The sequence below is a fragment of the Drosophila mojavensis genome, unplaced genomic scaffold, assembly GCF_018153725.1.
Source record: "Drosophila mojavensis isolate 15081-1352.22 unplaced genomic scaffold, ASM1815372v1 contig_36, whole genome shotgun sequence".
NCBI lineage: Eukaryota > Metazoa > Arthropoda > Insecta > Diptera > Drosophilidae > Drosophila > Drosophila mojavensis.
The window spans coordinates 15,655,525-15,674,287 of NW_025318858.1; the positions used below are offsets into that span (position 1 = coordinate 15,655,525).

At 38.7% G+C, this 18,763-nt stretch overlaps 2 protein-coding genes across 2 annotated transcripts; both read left to right on the top strand.

The window, feature by feature from the left end:
* Positions 1-16,603: 16,603 nt before the first annotated feature.
* LOC6576943 (cytoplasmic dynein 2 light intermediate chain 1) lies at positions 16,604-17,999 on the top strand. The gene is made up of 2 exons (XM_002002887.4): positions 16,604-16,884; positions 16,943-17,999. The coding sequence occupies exons 1-2, from the start codon at positions 16,678-16,680 to the stop codon at positions 17,852-17,854; spliced, it is 1,119 nt and encodes a 372-aa protein (XP_002002923.3). The 5' UTR covers positions 16,604-16,677; the 3' UTR covers positions 17,855-17,999.
* A 168-nt stretch (positions 18,000-18,167) lies between these two features.
* LOC6576944 (40S ribosomal protein S28) lies at positions 18,168-18,643 on the top strand. Its single transcript, XM_002002888.4, has 2 exons — positions 18,168-18,447; positions 18,509-18,643. Exons 1-2 carry the CDS (start codon positions 18,318-18,320, stop codon positions 18,574-18,576), a joined length of 198 nt encoding a protein of 65 aa, XP_002002924.1. The 5' UTR covers positions 18,168-18,317; the 3' UTR covers positions 18,577-18,643.
* The last annotated feature ends 120 nt before the right edge of the window (positions 18,644-18,763 follow it).

Below are 18,763 nucleotides of genomic sequence, written 5' to 3' on the forward strand. Positions count from 1 at the left end.
TATCTGTCGATATTTATGAGAATCTGGATAGAGCAGCTGCAGCAGCCATTCGAGTCAATTGTCATCTATTGTTGGCCCGTTTGGCAACTGGGCTTAGTCGAATGGCATTTGAATTTGAGCGGCAAATAAATTCGGCTTTCACCTACTTGGACTTGGGACTGGAACAATTTTCACTTCCGCTGTCGCTGCATTTAGCAGCAGACGAGCATTTTGTCGCCCCTTTGAGGCGGGCCTGGGCGTGTCCGGCAACTGTTGCTTGGCGCAAGCCTTAGACTGAATTATGGAGTTTATGGACTCTGCGACACTCAGTAAATTACCAGAAAGCGGGTCGACTAAATAGGGATGCTTAATTGCCGTGTCAAACACAGAGATGCCAACTGAAAGGAGAAGGAGATGGAGAAGGAGAAGGAAACAAAGATGGAGACTGCAAAGGGAGACAGAGTCGATGCCAGAGTTCTGATAATGGCAACTAGTAAAAGAGGGAGGAAGGATGAGCGACAGAGAGAGAGAGGGAGCTGAGCTGAGTTGAGTTGAGTTGAGCAGCTCCAAGGAGTCTTGAGTTTTGGTTTGAGTTTTGTTTTGTGCAACGCTGGCTGCAAATTTGTCACTGAAGCCTGAAATATTGTGACAAAATCGTTTCGCATCGCCTCGCCTGGCTGGGCGCATAAACAGAGCTGAGATCGGAGCTTGCAGTCGCAGCTGTCTTTACCTTCAAATTTTGGTATTCAATAATATTTGGCTTGGGGTATTCGTTGTGTTTATGTGTGGGTAACCCCCTACCCACACTCCCTCTCTTCCCCCCTCTCTTTCTCTCTCTCTCACTGTCGTTTGGAAAAATATCAAATGCAAAACTTTGGTTGCACATGCCACGCCCCCTGCCGCCCACCATGACCTCACCGGCGAGCCACTTTCATATGCGATGGCAAAAATTCTGCGGCGTTAGCCCTTATCTCTGCTGCGACAGCCATGTTTACCTGCCAGCCAAAAATATATATAACTATGTGTATTGGTGTGTGCCTGTGTGTGTGTGTGTGTGTGTTAGCTACTTGAGCTCAACCAACTCAAATATCCTTGCATTTCTGACTTTTTGTTTCTTTGTGCATTCGCAGCTATCGCCTGGCAGGCGCTGGCAGGAGAACGGGAAACGGCCTGAGGTGAATCTGGGAGTGCGCTACAATGCAGGATATATGCATAGAGACAGACATATGTTGATTCATTGTTATGGAATTATTAATTATTATAATACATTTGAAGTAAATATTATATATTAGATATATTTATATTGTTTATTATTTAATTATTAATTATTATATTAATTAGTATACATTAGATTCTATTTTTATTAAACATAATTTAATTATAATTTATTTTATTTACCATATTATTCATATTATATTAAATATTATATTTTATATTAGAAGAATTGGTATTAGTTATCAAAGAATGAAAATTCCATTGGAGAAAATGTTGAGTTGCTAGGAATGTTAGTTTCAAGTTCAAGTTCCAAAGTCTGATAAAGCTCAAGTTCTAATAAAAAACTCAAGTGTTTGAGTTAATTAATTGAAAAGGTTGAATAGAAGAAATAGAGTATTGCACTATTCTAAAATCTAATGGGAAGAAAATGTTCGAAGCATTTAGGCGCATTCTGCTTCTCATTGAAATATCATTATATCTCTCTCTTTTATCTTCGTTGTCTTTCTTTCTCTCACTCTCCATTTCCTCTCCACCCCTTTCCATTAGTTTAAGGACTGTTTGATCTATTTCTCTCTCTCTCTCTCTCTCTCTCACTCTTTCAATCATCTTTGTCTCTCTCTGTCTACCTTTGTCCATCGTTCTCTCTATTATATTTCATATATCATATATCAATCGAAAGTTCCTGATGCCTCAGCCGTAGTCAACACATCAAATCAAAATCCTACATCTACCCGCATCCTGGTCATACCCCAACGCAAAGCCATGCTGTCGCTAACCCCATTTGATCTTCAATCTGCTAGTTACCTCTAATTAGCACCTACGAGAGCTTTGACAATGCTCTCCCCGTCATCCCGCTGCATTTCGTTTGTCGTTCCACCTCCTCCTCCTCCTTCGCCTCCTGCTCCGACTCCTCTGCCTCAGCTTGCTTTGGCTCCTCACCCACCTCCTTCTCTGTCTCAGCCTTCTCTGCCTCCTCCTCCTCCTGCTCCGTCTCCTCCGCCTCCTGCCACATTAGCTGCCCACGTCTGCTCTGTGGCAGAGCATGCTCCGGCCACGTTATTCCTGCCCGATGAATCGACCCCTCCCCCTCCTGACCAATGTGTGTGTTTTTATGCGATTTGCTATTTTTTCCGGATTTTTGTTTGCCATTGTTCCCGCACCGCTCTCCGCACTTCGTTTTCCGTCCCGCTTCGCCTCTGTCATAGCAACTGTTTCTCTTTCTCTTTTTCTCTATTTTTTGTGGCATTCGCTCGTTGCGTATAAAACTGACGCCAAATTTCCTTGGCGTCAGCCAATGCACACGCACACCAACACACACACACACACACACACACACACACATATATACAACTCCCACACAAACAGAATGATGCATTCTCTCTGTGGGCCCTTGTTGTTCTTTGACTCTTCGCTCTGGCTCTGTGTCATGTCTCTGATTTCTTTTCTTTCTTTTTTTTGTGCCCTTACTTCGATTTTTTGGTTACGCCGAAAAATCATAAAAAAAATATTACAGGTATGTGTGTGTGTGTGTGTTTGCTTGTGTGCGCCTGTATCCGTGCAGTTTGTCAGTTTCGCACAGCAGCAGCCGCCCATCTGACTCCACCTGAGTTGCATGCAACAAAAGTTTTGCCTTCGTGCATATTGGTAATTTATTGGCATAAAATGCCAGCCAACACGTAAATAATGCACACAAATTTGTTCCCTGCTTTCCCTGTTTGACTATACAAACACACACATGGTCATATATATACATATATATGTACTTTCATAAATATATTTGTATGTATGTAATTGCCGATGCAAATCGTTAAAGTTTGCAAAAAAATACAATTTACTATAGTATTCCAAAAACTTAAGCTATATACATATAGCTATATATGTATATACAGATATATATGTATATATATATGGTCAAATTAATAGGTGTGAAGTTTTTTATTTTTTTTTTTAATGGTTATCACCATATATATTTTTTCATGTATTTTAAAAATTAAACTGGTATTCAAAAATAGACATAAATTAGAATAATAAAAGCATCTTAGAATAATAAATAACGTTTGACTTAATTTTGGCATACATCACAAAATACTCAAAAATTTTGCTGGCTACATTAATAGGTGTACTTTAGTAAAAAAATAATATATATATTAAGAAATTCAAGAGTTTTTAAGTAAGCAAAGGTAGTATTTTTATTAAATATAATTAGATACTATATATATTTGTTTATTAACAAATATTTTTATTTTTATTTTTATTTTTTTTTGCAGTTGAATAAAGATGGATGCCGTGATTTATGGATTTGTAAAAATTTACAATTCTCCAAAATGTAGATTTCTTCGATTCGATTTGTCTGAAGGGCGCGGCCAATAAAGGAAATAATAGAGAAGGCGACACACGCGATATACTCGGCTCGATTTGTAAACAATGTATGAAAATAACACTGGGTCGAGTGTCAACAGCGCAGGAAATCGTCGGACGAACAACATGTCGCGCATTTAACGGAAATATTCAGCTTCCACATATGGAAATGAGTGTGAAAACTCTGTGGCCGCCTGCAAGGGAGTGCGATGGGACCAACAGGATGCACAGGACGAACAGGATGGCTGGATGGTTGCTTGGCTGGTTGCCTGCTTGGCTGTGTGGCTGAACACATATGGATAGGGCAGGTCGATTCGCTGTGGTGACAAGTAAAAAGCACTTTCACGTCCCACATAACACCTCCTCCCCCCACCACTCCACCACATCCTTTGACACTTGAACAACGCACAAATATGGCGGAAATGAATTTTATGCTGAGGTGCCAGCTACCACAATAGGAATATACTTTTAACTTTAGAGTTATATAAGAACAAAAATTCGTAGGAATAAATAAATAAATATATGAGTACGTATGTATTTAGTAATCGCATAGCTAACAACATATTTTGAGAAAGGTTTCTGCATAGAAATTTCGAGTAATACCCAATCTTAACATAAACAGACTTCGTCTTCGATTAATGGTTGTTCCTCGTCGCTTGCGCACTCCAGATAAATTATAATCCATTATGATAGTTAAAAGATTGCAATCAGCGTCCATCTTCTTCTTTGCTAGCAGATTACTATCGGTCTATTGTCGGCAATTCGACTGATATTGAAGGACTATTTCAATACAATCGGTCTGCTATTTGCGAGCTGTTATCGAATCACCATCGAACAGCTATAAAATTATTATCGACATACTATCTGATTGTTATCGGATTACTATTGAACTACCGAAAGGCAACGCTCTGATATTGGACTATCAAAGAACTATACGATAGCCATTGGAATATTACAACTACAACTAGCTATTAATCGGACTACTATCGAACAGCTACAGAGCTGATATAAGACTGGAATCAGACTAGTATCCGGTGGCCATTGGAATACAACTGAGATAACGAGATTCTATCGGACAAACATCGAACTGTTAACTGGATTCCCATCAAACAGCTATAGAGCTGCTATCGGGCTATCGGTATTCGCTTCTACTTCTGAGTTTGTAGCTGTAAAACTGTACTGTACATATAGTTTTTTCCAATTCATCACGCCCCCGAAATGTGTTAAATAATGTGCTATACATATTTATATATATTTATATTGTTCTTTTTTTGTTTATATTTTTATTTTATATTTACATTATTATTTTTATATATAGTTTTTTATTTATTAGTCATATTTTAATTCATATTATATTCCAATACATTTTAAACTCTCGTTATCTTAATATCTCACCCATTATCTTACTACATAACTATGATTAAGAACAAGGTATGCCATTTCGAGTATAGAATGAAACGAGTCACAAGAAGGTAGTCCTTGAAGCGGATGAAAAATAGAGGAAATGCAAAGGAAAATGCTAGACAATGTCTGTTTCAAGTGAAGCCAACATTCTTTGACTGATATATAAATATATATACATATACACACATGAACACATGCATATGTATATAATCTTTATGGCATATGAATACTCTGAGTTAGTGACCCAAAAACAAGTCACAATATTTTTGTAATCGGACAAATGGCTGAATGTGCTTAAGAGATTGCAGAATCAGAGAAATAAGAATCGATTGGGTGTTTGAATGTGGCCTGGATCCAAAAAAATCAAAAGAATGAATTCATATATGAGTCTTAGGAAATATGAAGAGCTTAGGTTGACAATTTTCAATATGTAATTGTATAAATAAACTTACATGAAATATAACGAATAAAAATTCTTTCATTCCAGATATGATAAACAAAGCGGGTTATTCAAGATAAAAAGGCAAGTGGAAAGTGGGTTTTCTATTTATTTACTTATCAGAATTAAGCCAAAATTCATATTAATTTATTAATTAAGCACTGGAAACTGGCAAATTCAACTCGAGAAATTTCGGGTTTTTTAACTGAATCTGACTTAAATTATAAAAATTTTTATAATAATTTTATTATTATTATTGATTAATAGATATATATATTTAATAATTTTTCAATTTATTATTTATTTAAAGATATATATATATATATATATATATATATATATATATATATATATATATATATATATATATATATATATATTTATATATTTTTAAAATACATAAGTATGAAAATATATATACAAGATCTTATTAAAGGGCTTTAAATAAAAAATATATTTGCAACAATTCATCATTATTCTTGTTTATTAAAAAAATATATTGATAAATAAAATTTTTAAAATATTTTAATATATCTCAGACAATGATTAATTTCGGAAATACACTTCCAAGATTTTACTTAAAGGTCTTAGGAAACAAACATATTTGTAAAAATATATTTAAATTATTCTTTAACTCATAAATATAATGACAAATTATTTAAAATATATTTCTGACATTCCACAGCCATTTTTTGTTTATGTTGATTTATTAGTTACAAAGAAAATATATAAAAACTTAAGTTTTTAAAACTATAAACATATTTATATTAACTTAAAATAAAGACTTTTTTAAATATTGAAAACGTCAGATCAAGATCTTTGGGAAAAACATTCAATGTATGCCATTCGCTCGCCATAGACAAATTGCTTTTCCCTGAAAGTATATTTCTCTCGCTCGCTCTCTGCATGTGTGTGTGTATATGTGTTAGTGCTTGGTGTATCTATGACTAAACCTATAAATAATTAGCCAGCTGCCGGCACAATCAACAGAGCAGCCCATTTGCATGCGCTAAAAAGGAGGACACACACACACAAACACACACACACAAACACACACACACACACACACACACACACATATTGCTTAGTTAATGGCGCTCGAACTGGGTAGCGCGTTTGCAGCGGCGAGGCGGTGTCAAGGGGCGGGGCTATCAGAATCGAAATTGTTTTAATTGAAATGGAAAACGCGTAAATTTAAGTAGTGTGCGTGTGCATATGTACGCCTGCGTGTGTGTATGTGTGTGTGTGTGAGAGAGTTTTTCTATTTGCATTCAATTTCACTGTGCAACAAAAACCAAATTGCAATGGACACTAAAACGGACAGCGCCAAAGGGCTTTGTGCCACTGCGTGTGCAACAGCAAGCGAGAGTGTTTGCGGCGACTAGGCCTGATTAGGAGATACCCTGGACTGTGGTTGAGTGGGTGATAGAAAGATACTAGACCTGGGCATCTGACTTATTAGAGATGATTATTATTTGAAATTAATATTGCAAATCCCACATCAAACAAACATTGGACAGCGATCATCAGATAATTGGATTGTCAGAATCGGATTATCAGAACTCGAATACTGGACATCTAAGATCATTCCCTAGACATCATACACCGTATATCAGATAGCAGACATCAGAAATTGGATATCAAACATGGGACATGAGATAGCAGACAGCAGACACTAGATACAAATCATCAAACCGCAGACCTCACTCATCAGACATCAGAAATTGAGCACTGGATATCAAAGTTGGGACATCAGACATATATACCAGCCATCGGAAAATAGAATCCGGACATCGGAAATCAGAAGTTCGACTTCTGACATCAGAGAGCCAATACTGGATATTCCACATCAGGCATCAAATATTGGACATCAGAGCTCAGCCATCGGTTATCAGAAATCGAACATTAGAGATCGGGCATCAGGCATTTTTTATCAGACATCGGACATCAGACATCACAAATCGAACTCTGGATATCGAAAGATCAGTTAACAGACATCATACATCGGCCATCGGACATTGGGCATCGTAAATCGGAAATCGAACATTCGATATCAAACATGGGACATGAGCCACTACACACCGGATATCAGACCTCAGTCATTAACGGTCATCGAACGTCATCGAGCATCGGATATCGGACATCAGTCATCATTCATCGGCCATCACAAATCGAGCACTGGAAATCGGACACCGTACATTGAATCGGACTTCAGACATCGAGGACCAACAGACAGACACGACCAAATCAACTTGACTGCCTACGACTTGTTTTTGTTCGTTATATCAAATGGAGAACATAATACCCACGCATAACTCGCAACGGACCTAGGGTATCAGCAGTAGTAGAAGATGGAGATGGAGGTGGAGTAGGGGCGTGCAGGGTTATGGGTGCAGCAGAGACAACGAGCAAAGTGTTTATTAACTTTGGCTGTTTGATCCACTTTGCATTCCAGGTCCTTGCTACAGTTGTTGTTGCTGTTGTTGCCTCTGTCTGTTAAAGGATGTTTGCCATCTGCTCTGTGGCCAGGCAGCATCAGCAAAAATAGCAGCTGAGATAGAGTGTGTGAGAGAGAGGGAGAGAGAGAAGGGAGGAAATGAGACGGGAGAGAGAGGGAGAGTACGTGCGAGTCAGCATAGAAAAGATAATTCAAATGTAATTTACAAAAGCACTCGTTTGATTTGTTACTTGTGCAGACGATTTTGGCTCCGCAGCTGCATCACTGCATCTGTGCATGTTGGACGCTGGCCGGGATTAGGGGCGCGGCCCCTTGAATTAGCTTCGAGTGGCAAATGAAAAGCCAGCCACAAACAGTACATAAAGCAGAAAATAAATTAAATAAATAATTAAATTGTAGCTTAAATTGAAACTCGAAGATGAACAAGTCCTCACAATGGAGACAAAAAAAAAAAAAAAAATAATAAAAAATAAATAAATAAATAAAATAAAATAAAAAGGAATTATATGAACTGCTCTGTCTTCGACTCTTTTATTTCAGAGCATAATTATCAGCTAATTAGATAAACATAGCGAGCTAATTAAGGCTGCAAAAATCAAGTATATATATTTATGGCAAATGCCAGCTGGAGCTGAACGGGGTCCTCGCTTTAATCGCTGCCAGATTAAACAAATCCATTGGGGCATAGCGAAATTCTATAGCCGCCTATGTAACTTGTCTGAGCCCTTTGCTGACTTGCGACACGTACAATGAATTAGCTTAATCAGTCGCATTAGATGCGTGCAGCAAAACCAAAACATTAGCCAAATAAAGCCAGATTTGGTGACCAATAAACGACTTTTATTTCACTTACAAATGGCCAAGGAAATCTTTAGCTTTATTTTAGCATTTATTTAGCCTTAGTTTGCCATACTCAATTAATAAGTAAAGGGAGCATATTGGCTTTATGCACAATTGTCCATCCTTGAAAATAAAGCCTATCATTTTTTTTTTGACATAAGTTAACTTAGGATAATTATAATTAAAATCATTTTTAGGAATTTTTTAGCTATTATATTATTTTATTTATTATATATTATTATTATATGAATATTTTAACTATTTTAAAATTGCAATGAATTTGAAATAATGTAAATTCGAAATTAATTATAATAATACAAATAAACTTTAATAAGGATAATAAATAAATTAAATAAATCAAACAATTAAAATTGATGAGCGAGAATAAAAAATAAATAAATACGTTATATAAACACAGATATTATTCATGGCAAATACGAAATGCTTATTTTATAGTTTTAAGCGAAGGCCTGAATGCATTTTGCAAAGGAGACAACACCTGGCCACGTGGAACAGCGAGCGAACCAGCGCAAAGGGCTAGGGGTAGGGGTAGGGGTTGGGAATGTTGCATGTAGCTGGCAATCTGAAGTGGTGTAAGCCTGGCAAGAACTTTGCCTTACATTGGTGTGCCGTTTGACTAACTGACTCAGTGACTTGACTGACTGACTGACTGACTGACATTTGAATTACCAGAAGAGCTTGGAATGCCAAGCAGGGGGCTGCCGGAGTGGAAGGTGGGGAGGGGGATGCTCGGCGGTAAGTCGGCAGGCAGCGCAACCAAACGAACTCTCAACACAAACTCAACAAAATGACACGACTTGAATTGGCTGCCAAGCGTGAACGCATACAAGTTGGAGTTGGTCGAGCCAGGACTTGGCCAACAGAGAGACAGAGACAGAGACAGAGACAGAGAAAGACAGAGAGGGAAAAAATGCAAAACAAAAAGCAAAATATAAAAAAAATTAGCAGTTGCAACAAGGCGGAAGGGCGCTGGGAGAGGAGTCCAAAGTTGAAGTTCTTTTGCAGTTGCCTATTTACTTGGTCGAAACTAAGTGAAAAGTCTCGCAGCGAACTTTGAGAAGCCTCCAATCAAATTGCATCAAGCAAGGCATAATTTATGTGCCACATTGGCCCCAAAAGCACGCTTTAAACTGCAACAGATTGAATCCAGAATCAAAGTAACATCCAAAATGAAAAATCCAAAATCCGGAAAAAAAAAGACTAAAAGACATTAAAAACAATGCTCCAACTCTAGTTTGTGGACTCGCCTCGACAATTCGGCGGCAATGCCCTGGACTGGCAAGGACTGGGAACAGCAACTTCTGTGGGGAATCCCCATCCCATCGCCGCCTGAGCTGGTAATTGCAGATTTATGACCGAAAACATGTGGATAACTGTAGTTCACTTCAAAAAAAAAGGTAGGGAAATTTTCAGCAAATCGAGCAGTTATTGCTTTACAGCTTGAAATTTACTTTAATAGCTCATGCTAACATTAAAAACAATAAAACGATTTAGATACGAAGATAGCTAATGGAGACAGAGAGAAAGAGAGAGAGAGTGAGAGAGAAATGATGAGGTAGAGGGAGATAGAGCAGAGAGTGGGAGTGCAAGAGAGAGAAAGAGAGTGATAGTGATAGATAGCCAGAAGAGATAGAAGAGAGAGTGGTAGTGGGAGAGATAAACAAAAAGGGAGAGATAGGAGAAAGATAGAAAGAGCGAAATAGAGAGACATCTCCATGTCTGTCCTAAGAGAGGGATGCAGAGGGAGAGAGTGAGATAGAAGATAGAGAGAGAGAGGGAGAAATGGAGAGATAGGCAGAGACAGGAAGAGAGGGAGATAGAAAGACAGTGAGAGAGGGAGAGTGAGCGAGATAAAGGTAGAGAGAGAGAGAGAGAGAGAGAGAGAGAGAGAGAGAGAGAGAGAGAGAGAGAGAGAGAGAGAGAGAGAGAGAGAGGAACAAAAAGTCATTATTTTATACAAATTGAGGTGTAAAATTTGTTTTTATTTCTAGCATGTAAATAATTATACAAAATTTTTATTAATTTTTTCTTTACAAGATTACCGTTTCCTGAATTTATGTCATAAATTTTGCCCACGCAGTCTGCGGCCCGCTAAGCTGAGCTAAGTTAGCACCTCTTATTCAGTTCTGTGGGCTTGTCGCATAATTCTGCTCAGGCAGAATGAGCCCACAATTCGCCCCGGCACCCTGCCCACCGCCTGGGGCCACGACCCGCATTGGTCCACAATGAGCTGCAACGAGGTCCATGGAGCATTATGGGCGCAACATGTTGATCGGGCTGCATTCCTCGTACCTAACGCCGGCTATAAATTAAGCGAGCCGAGTGCTAGATGAATGGCCGGTTGGCCAGGGCCCATGTTAGGTTATCTATAGCTCTGCCGGGACACTGGCCTGTTTTTAATTAAGAATTCCGCAGAAAAGTTGCGTCGCGCCAAGTCGTTGCTCTTGCAGAACCCAATACAAATACAAATACAAATACAAATACAAATAAGAATACGAATACAAATACAAATACAAATACAAATGCAAATCAATCTGCATATTGAAAATGGTGAAGCTATCAGAAATATGCACATAACTTGCTCCTCTGAGTCTCCGTCCTTGAGTCGCTGCTGCTGCTGCACAAAGCAAAAACTTTGCCCAGGACCAGCATACTGGGCTATTTATTATTTTTTTATTATTTATTTATTTATATATTTGCTGCCTGCTTGCATGTGATGGCAAATTGAAAAACTAATTTTCGAGCAACGAAAGCAATACTCAAAAAAAAAAAAAAAAAGAAAAATTTGGTTTGTATAAAATTTCCATAATACAATTTCGATAATTCACAAGTCACAAAAACTGCAGTCGCCCCAATGCAGCTGACAGAGAGGGAAAACTGGCGCAAAAACGCACAGCTCCCACTTCTCAGCTCCCAGCTCCCAGTTCCCAATTCCCGGCATATGTCCTAGCCCATGACAGCCCATCGAATTTGGTTAACGTTCAGGTTTTTTGCCACATGCACAGGTTGAAGCAAGGTGTGAACAGCGACATTGAGCGACATCGAACGACACAACAGGGCTGACGTCATCAATCAATGAAGCTTGTGCCGTGCCGTGCTCAAGATCAAGATTGGTTAACTGTTATGCGCGCTGCTAATAGAAATGAGCTGGAAGGTCAAGCCAAGGCAATTTCACAGGCCAAACATAGCCGAAAGATTAAGACCCGCCTCCAAGTGCAAGAAATGGAACTACTGGGAGAAGAAGAGGCACAAGAAGAAGATGCGATGCGAAAACTTGAACTTATGCACGTACCGACGGCACTGTCAGCTATTTTTCTTTAAACTTTTTTCCGCATGCCAACTTTGCTCTTAGCTTTGTTTTCCTTCCTGACAAATGACAAATGATGTCGGCACATCCTTTTTCCAAGTCGGCAATTCGACAGGATGTCGATGTGTGTGTGAGTGTGTGTGTGGCACTTTGGCGTGATATGTTGTCCTTAAAGGCGCTTCCAGATGATGGTTGCATTTATTCAAAACTCAATTTGATCTGCGCTTAGTTAATAAACTAAAGTCTAATAATAATAACTAATAATCGATTTCCTTCATGAGTTATTCGATAATACCGACCAGAGATTTTATATAAGTAATGGATATAATGGATTTTGTTTTTTTTTTGTGAAAAAAGCAAGTAGTTTTGCCAACCATCTAACTATTGCTTTAATTTCACTATTTATGTAGATATTAATCAAAATATATAATATAATTCCAAATAGAATATGTGCTAGCTAAAGGTTCATTTGCCTGTCAAGTATAAGTTATGTGAACTAGATCCAATTCCAGATTTCGAGAATAATTTAAAAAATAATTTATAAATAGTTCCAGTTCCAGTTCATTAAAAGAACTTGTATATATTACGAAACGGAACGACAATGAACGAATCGAAATCTATCATTATTATCATTTGAACCATTTCAATTATCTGTTGATAATTCAATTAAAACCTGTATTAAAAGTCGGGTACAACCGACTGCCTAATACTCATTCAGGAGCAATTTCCATAAACTAAGGACGAGTACATGCTCCATATTACATTGGGTTGTCATACAGCCAGGCCAGACAGATGGACAGACGAACACTGCACAAAGCCAATATACTCATTTCGCATTATAATAGTATAATAGGATAATTTGTTAAACTTGCTAAAGTATAATTACATAAGAGACGAAGAGAGCATAGATTTTCTCTGGAAAATGATTTATTGATAACATGGATATACATATATGGCAAAAATATAAATATCTTCTGTCTCGGCATTTGCTGTAAGCCAATATACTCGATTGAAATATATTCAGATGCCCAGTGCTTGCTTGTGGGGGATCTGAAATCAAATATTTCCAGATCCAGAACAGAGAGCAAGCATAGCAAGAGACTGATGACAGCGCCGATAATTCAAATGGGCTCAGCTTTGAGCAGTGCCTGACGACCGATTGCTAAGCATCATTTGGCTATACAAATTTAGTTTCATATTATTTATGGAGAGGGCAGTATCATCAGAAATGGATGGAATTGGACTGATATCCCTTCCAGGCATCATAAGTGAGCTAGCTGTACGTGAGTAACTCATGATCTAACATAGCTTCATATATATATTCTATTCTATTACAGTTAAACTCTAGCTTAATGAAAAATGATGGTCAGTGCGGTCCCTGAGATACAGCGTTTAGAGTGTCAACTGGAACAAAGCAAAGCGCATCAAAAATATTGCTTGACCAAAGAGGACTTGCTGAGCTGATATGCTTCTAGATGCCATTAAGGTTCAACTTTTATCGAACAACGACTTAAAAATCATAAATCATAAGCCTCAATTGAAGATAATGCAGTGCCTGAGAAAAGACTTTCTGCAAATGAAGCAGAAACCAAAGTTAATTTAATCACAAGTTGCATTGGACAAGTGAATAGGATTTACGAACTTAAAGTGGCGCGTTCGAGCCCCTTTAAGGTGCCCTGTGATTCGAATTGGACAGTTATTCATTTTTCATCGGCCTGGACAAGCTTTACCTATTGACAAAGTCTCGGCCACATGAGCTCTACATATCTATGAAGGATGTTAGAAATCATACACTCTATATATATATAAACATTGAGTTTCGAATTGAATAATTATATCCTTACAGTTTTTGTGAGCCACAAATTCAGTGGGACTGAATGAGTCTTCGAGTGCAGTGAAAGTGAATTGGGCAACTGACCGAACAGGCGGAGCAGGCGGAGCCCAGCCAGGCTGAGCCCGAATTGAGTTATCATAGAAATGAGTTATTTCTTAGATAAATCATCATAAGTAAGTGGACGCACATCAAGTCGAATAAAGGCAGACGCGAACCGAATGAACCGCTCCGATGACGATGCATACATATCGTAGCCATCGACTGACTTTGGAGCGCATTCAGCTCGACCAAAGAAAAGGACTGTTGTGAGTGGTCAGCCATAAGTGGATCGACTAGGATATACCCTATACACATCAGTTGTAGCATATGGATTAAGGTGGCTCGATTTTGATTTGTTTGATTTTCCTTTCACTACTAGTTCTAGTTCCCGTTTTCTAGAACAAATAGAAAAAATTAAAATGTAATTTTGCTTTCATTCTGAGTGAGTTCTAAACGGGTTCCAGTTGGAGTTTTTGTAAGCTTAATGAAAAATGAACAAATGGAAAATGCGTGAGTCGAAAATCCATTTACCTTTTATATTCAAATCCTGAATTAATTATAGCTCTAGTTTTTTTTTACAACAAATGGAAAATATGGGAGCTGAGAATTAATGTTGCTTTCCTTTTAAGTTTTGAATTGGTGTTAGTTTCAGATTTCGAGAGGCATTTATAGAATTTTTAATTTGAAAAAGGATTTTCAATAATTACTAAGTTTATACTAGTTCCATTTTATGATAATAATAGATTATTTTCTGTGATAATTTTTTATGTCATGGGCACAGTCTGCCCACATAAGATACCCTTCCTGAGCATAGACAGGGTATAGAAACAAACACAATTTTCCAATGGCAAACCGCAAAGCTGGAGAAAGTTGCAACAAGAGGCAAACCAAACTCCATTTTGGATATGGGTTCATTGCCAACAGTTATCAGTGGGGCTGCACGGCTCAAGGCTGGGGAGTGGGGTGGGGTGCAGGGCAGGGAATGGGAGCAGACGTTCCAAGGTGCAGTGGTTTAGCTTAAAGGACGAATTTCATTATCAATTAGAGCCCTCGGCTATAATGGAGCTGGTTCGCCTTAAAGTTCAAAGTCGGCAGCAAAGGCTAATGAGTTTGCTGGCAAATCCATTGGCCAGCGGGGTGGAGGGAGCAGCTATGGCAATGGCAATGTCGACGGGGCGTGGTCTGCAGTCGGTAGCCAAGTTTTGGATGACGGGACTGCCACCGAAATGTCAATTGCTGGATGCCTCTGGGCAAGTAATTATGTTTGATGACTCGCCGGTCGGGCATGCTGCACAGCACTAAAAGCAAAAGCGAATAAGCCAGATGAAGCAACGCAGCTCAAATAGAGATAAGTAACAATGCCGGAGCCCACTTCCAACTGGGACTTTGCCTGAACCAAACAGTGTGCATATATGTAGGGATAAATATACGCATACGAATATTTAATATAATAAATAATGAAATAATAAAAGCTAATAAAAAAATAATTCAATTTGAATATATAATACAATTTTATTAATTTTGGATTTATGTAAAAGACTTTTAATATAAAAATAATAACCGTAAAAACAATAAATAAAAAAAAATTAAATTACTTTTATTTTATTTGGTATATTTTCTTGGAAATTTTATCCTTGGCTGCACAAAGCAAAAATTTGCTTTGAATTAGCGCCATCTAGCGTAAAGTAGCAGCACTAAATAACTAAGCAGTTTTATTTACAAGTTTATGGCAAACAGTACACATAGAAATGAGAACATCGAAATCAAAAACATAGAACATTAAACAAACATAGCAGAAAGAATATTGCACATAGAAAGGAAAATATAGAAATAAAACAGCAAAATGAAAAATATAGAAAAACTAAGAAATCGACATCGAGCTGAACTGTTCGAAAAAAAACATAGAAAAATACAAATTAGTTGCAACAGTTGGAAGCGAAACAGCTAAACTGCTTGTTACAAATATACAGTTATATAAATATATATGCGTCTATTTATTTGTTGCACTCTTTCTTTATCTGTCCATTTTACTTATTAATATTATATTTTATGACTACAAAAATTATTTTGCTTTTTAATTACACCGTTGAAGCAATGATCAAAGTTAATTTTATAATATATAAAGAATTTCGGCTTATTCTACAATAGGAAACAAGATATACGATTACATTTAGATGTCAGCAAAAGCGCCACCTATCAATGTAAAATAACATTCAACTGAAATATTCGACAAATTGGAGCAAAAGTGATATTTAAGAAAAACATAGACTCTAAAATTGTAGTGATAAAATCTATAAATAAGCAGTGCGTAATTCTATGAATTCCCATCTGCAGTTTATCCTCAATACTCTTTCACGTGTATTCTAGACACGAACCCTTAAGGATTGTGTCTATGGTTTATTAGATTGCATACATATTTGATATTTTAATGCTTTAATATTCATAAAGCTTTTAAATTGTGCCCAAAATTGCTATTTCTTATTTGCTTTCCATATCTGTTCAGATGGCACATATCTATTTGCCGTTTGGCATTATCAAAATGAAATACATTTTGTATTGTATACATATATCTATATTTCCCAACTCTAGCTCTAACTCCAACTCTAATTATAACTCTAGCTTTAACTCTAACTTTAACTCTAGCTCTAACTCTAACCCCTATTTGGTTGCTTTTAGTATTGCCCTGCAGTTCCGAACAGCTCCTATGATTGCAGGACTCGGCCACTCTGGCAGATTGCCATGGCGACACTTGAGGAAGCCAAAACAAAGTGTTGCCCTATGTCATGCGTTTGCCGCAGTTTTTATACACGATTCATGGAAAATTGAGGAGCATGCTGGACAAGAGCAATCCGAGCAGCTTAAGTGCCACGGGCACCATACAGGAGATAGCCGGTCGCCTGGCCGAGGAGCAGGAGCGTCTGCGTCAGCTGGAGGCTAGCACCACGGCGCCCAAGGAGCGCACCCTGTTCGTGCTGGGCAGCAAATGTGTGGTAAGTGTGGCCAAGGCAGCTTCATGGGGGAATCGACTCAATGGGAAACTCGTTGCAGGGCAAGTCGATGGCTATAAATAGGTTCTTCGACCGGGAGGAGCAGACGACGCGCCCAACAATGGCGCTGGAGTACAGCTATGGTCGTCGCATGGGCAGCGGCCGGCATGCGCAGGTGCTGAACGTCTGGGAGCTGGGCTCCCTGGACAATGCGGAGCAGCTGCTGGAGGTGCCGATGCGCACGCATGGACTGCAACAGATGTCAGCCTTCATCATGATCGATCTGTCCCAGCCGCAGCGCGTCTGGGCGGATCTGGAGTGCGCGTATCGAGGATTGAGGGACACGGCTAGCCGGATGCTGCAGCAGGCGACCCCACAGCTGCGTGAGTATCTGGAGCGGCGCTCCTTGGAGCGCGTGAAACATGCTCAGCAGGATCTCAGCACGCTGGACCTGCTGCCCTTTCCCGTTGTCCTTGTGGGCGGCAAGTACGACATCTTCATGGACTTCGAGCCGGCCCTGAAGAAGCACATGTGTCGCTGCCTGCGCTCCATGGCGCACCTGATCGGTGGCGCCGTCTTGTTCTATTCACATAAGCTGCCCAAGCTGTCCAAGGTGCTCAGGGATACCATTAGCCACCTTGGTTTTGGCAGTCCCACCAACCCGTTTCGCGGACATGTTACGGACTACAATGAGGCGCTCTCCATTTGGTTTGGCACCGACAGCTGGGCTCAGATTGGCATTGGGGAGATGGCCGGACGCTGGAGTGTGGAGCGCATTGGCGCCACCCTCAGCGTTGAAGTGCCACAGCTGCAGCTGGAGAAACAAAAGCAGCAACTGCCTCAAGATCCAGCCAAGGATGCGGGCTTCAAGGAATCCATCATTGACGATATGCGCGCCCAGAAGGACGAGGAACTAGCTGCCATTCTGCGAGATCTTAACTTACGGGGAAAGTTTGAAAGTGTGATTTGCTAATTATGGATATAAATGGATTGTTATGGGGACTGTGGGAGCTCGTTTGGATATGACTTTGGATGACTCGCATATTTGTATTTATATATATTACTCCTATTATATTCTACTGGTGTATATTGTACTGGCGTTAATAAATAAAAGACAGTTTAATAGAAGTACACAAGTCTTACAAGGTTTATAGCGTGTATTATGGTTTTGTTGAATATTCCTGGGCATCAAGGCATAGTGATAAAAATAAAAAATATATTAGTTTTTATCGTCAAATTGCTTAAAATTGAACATAGCCAGGTCTTTTAAGTCACTCTGGAAGATGTATAAAAATATGTCACTCTTATAGCATAGAGAACTATTTCCAAATATATGTACGTACCTGTATGTATATTCAGTAAGTCAATTAAAGAGTATCACGTATTTATATGGTTCAGTGTATTTTATTGTATACATATAAATAAATTTATCAATTATGGAACCACCCACCGCGCCGGCCCGGGTTGTAAAGGTTTTGGGTCGAGTTGGGGCAAGGGGTCTATTCACGGAGGTTCGTGTGGAGCTGTTAAAATTTCCGCGCATGCAATTGCTCAAAGCAGTCAAAGGTGAATTGATATAATATTCAGTTTGTTGTCTCAATTCTAATAATATATACCTTTTCGAAAGGTCCCGTTCGTTTGGGCGATATTATTGATATTAAAGACGAGTTACAGGATGTTTGGCTTCCCAAATAGTAATCAATCAAGTTTAGAGATTAGTTTAAAAAATTTAGAAAGTCAATAAAATTCAAAATTTTACAAATTTAGCGCATTTTCGTTTCACAAAACAGTTGGCAGCACCCTAAATTGAGTTGCATTGCCACTTAAGCTTGAAACATTAACGTATTGTACCGTTAACTGCTGAAGAAGCTGTTCGCGAAAG

Bases quoted from the DNA above. Each gene is read 5' to 3' on its own strand.
- LOC6576944 (XM_002002888.4), top strand. From the start codon at position 18,318: ATGGAACCACCCACCGCGCCGGCCCGGGTTGTAAAGGTTTTGGGTCGA. The intron at 18,448-18,508 runs GTGAATTGATAT...CCTTTTCGAAAG, and splicing joins ATTGCTCAAAGCAGTCAAAG to GTCCCGTTCGTTTGGGCGAT.
- LOC6576943 (XM_002002887.4), top strand. From the start codon at position 16,678: ATGCGTTTGCCGCAGTTTTTATACACGATTCATGGAAAATTGAGGAGC. The intron at 16,885-16,942 runs GTAAGTGTGGCC...AACTCGTTGCAG, and splicing joins TGCTGGGCAGCAAATGTGTG to GGCAAGTCGATGGCTATAAA.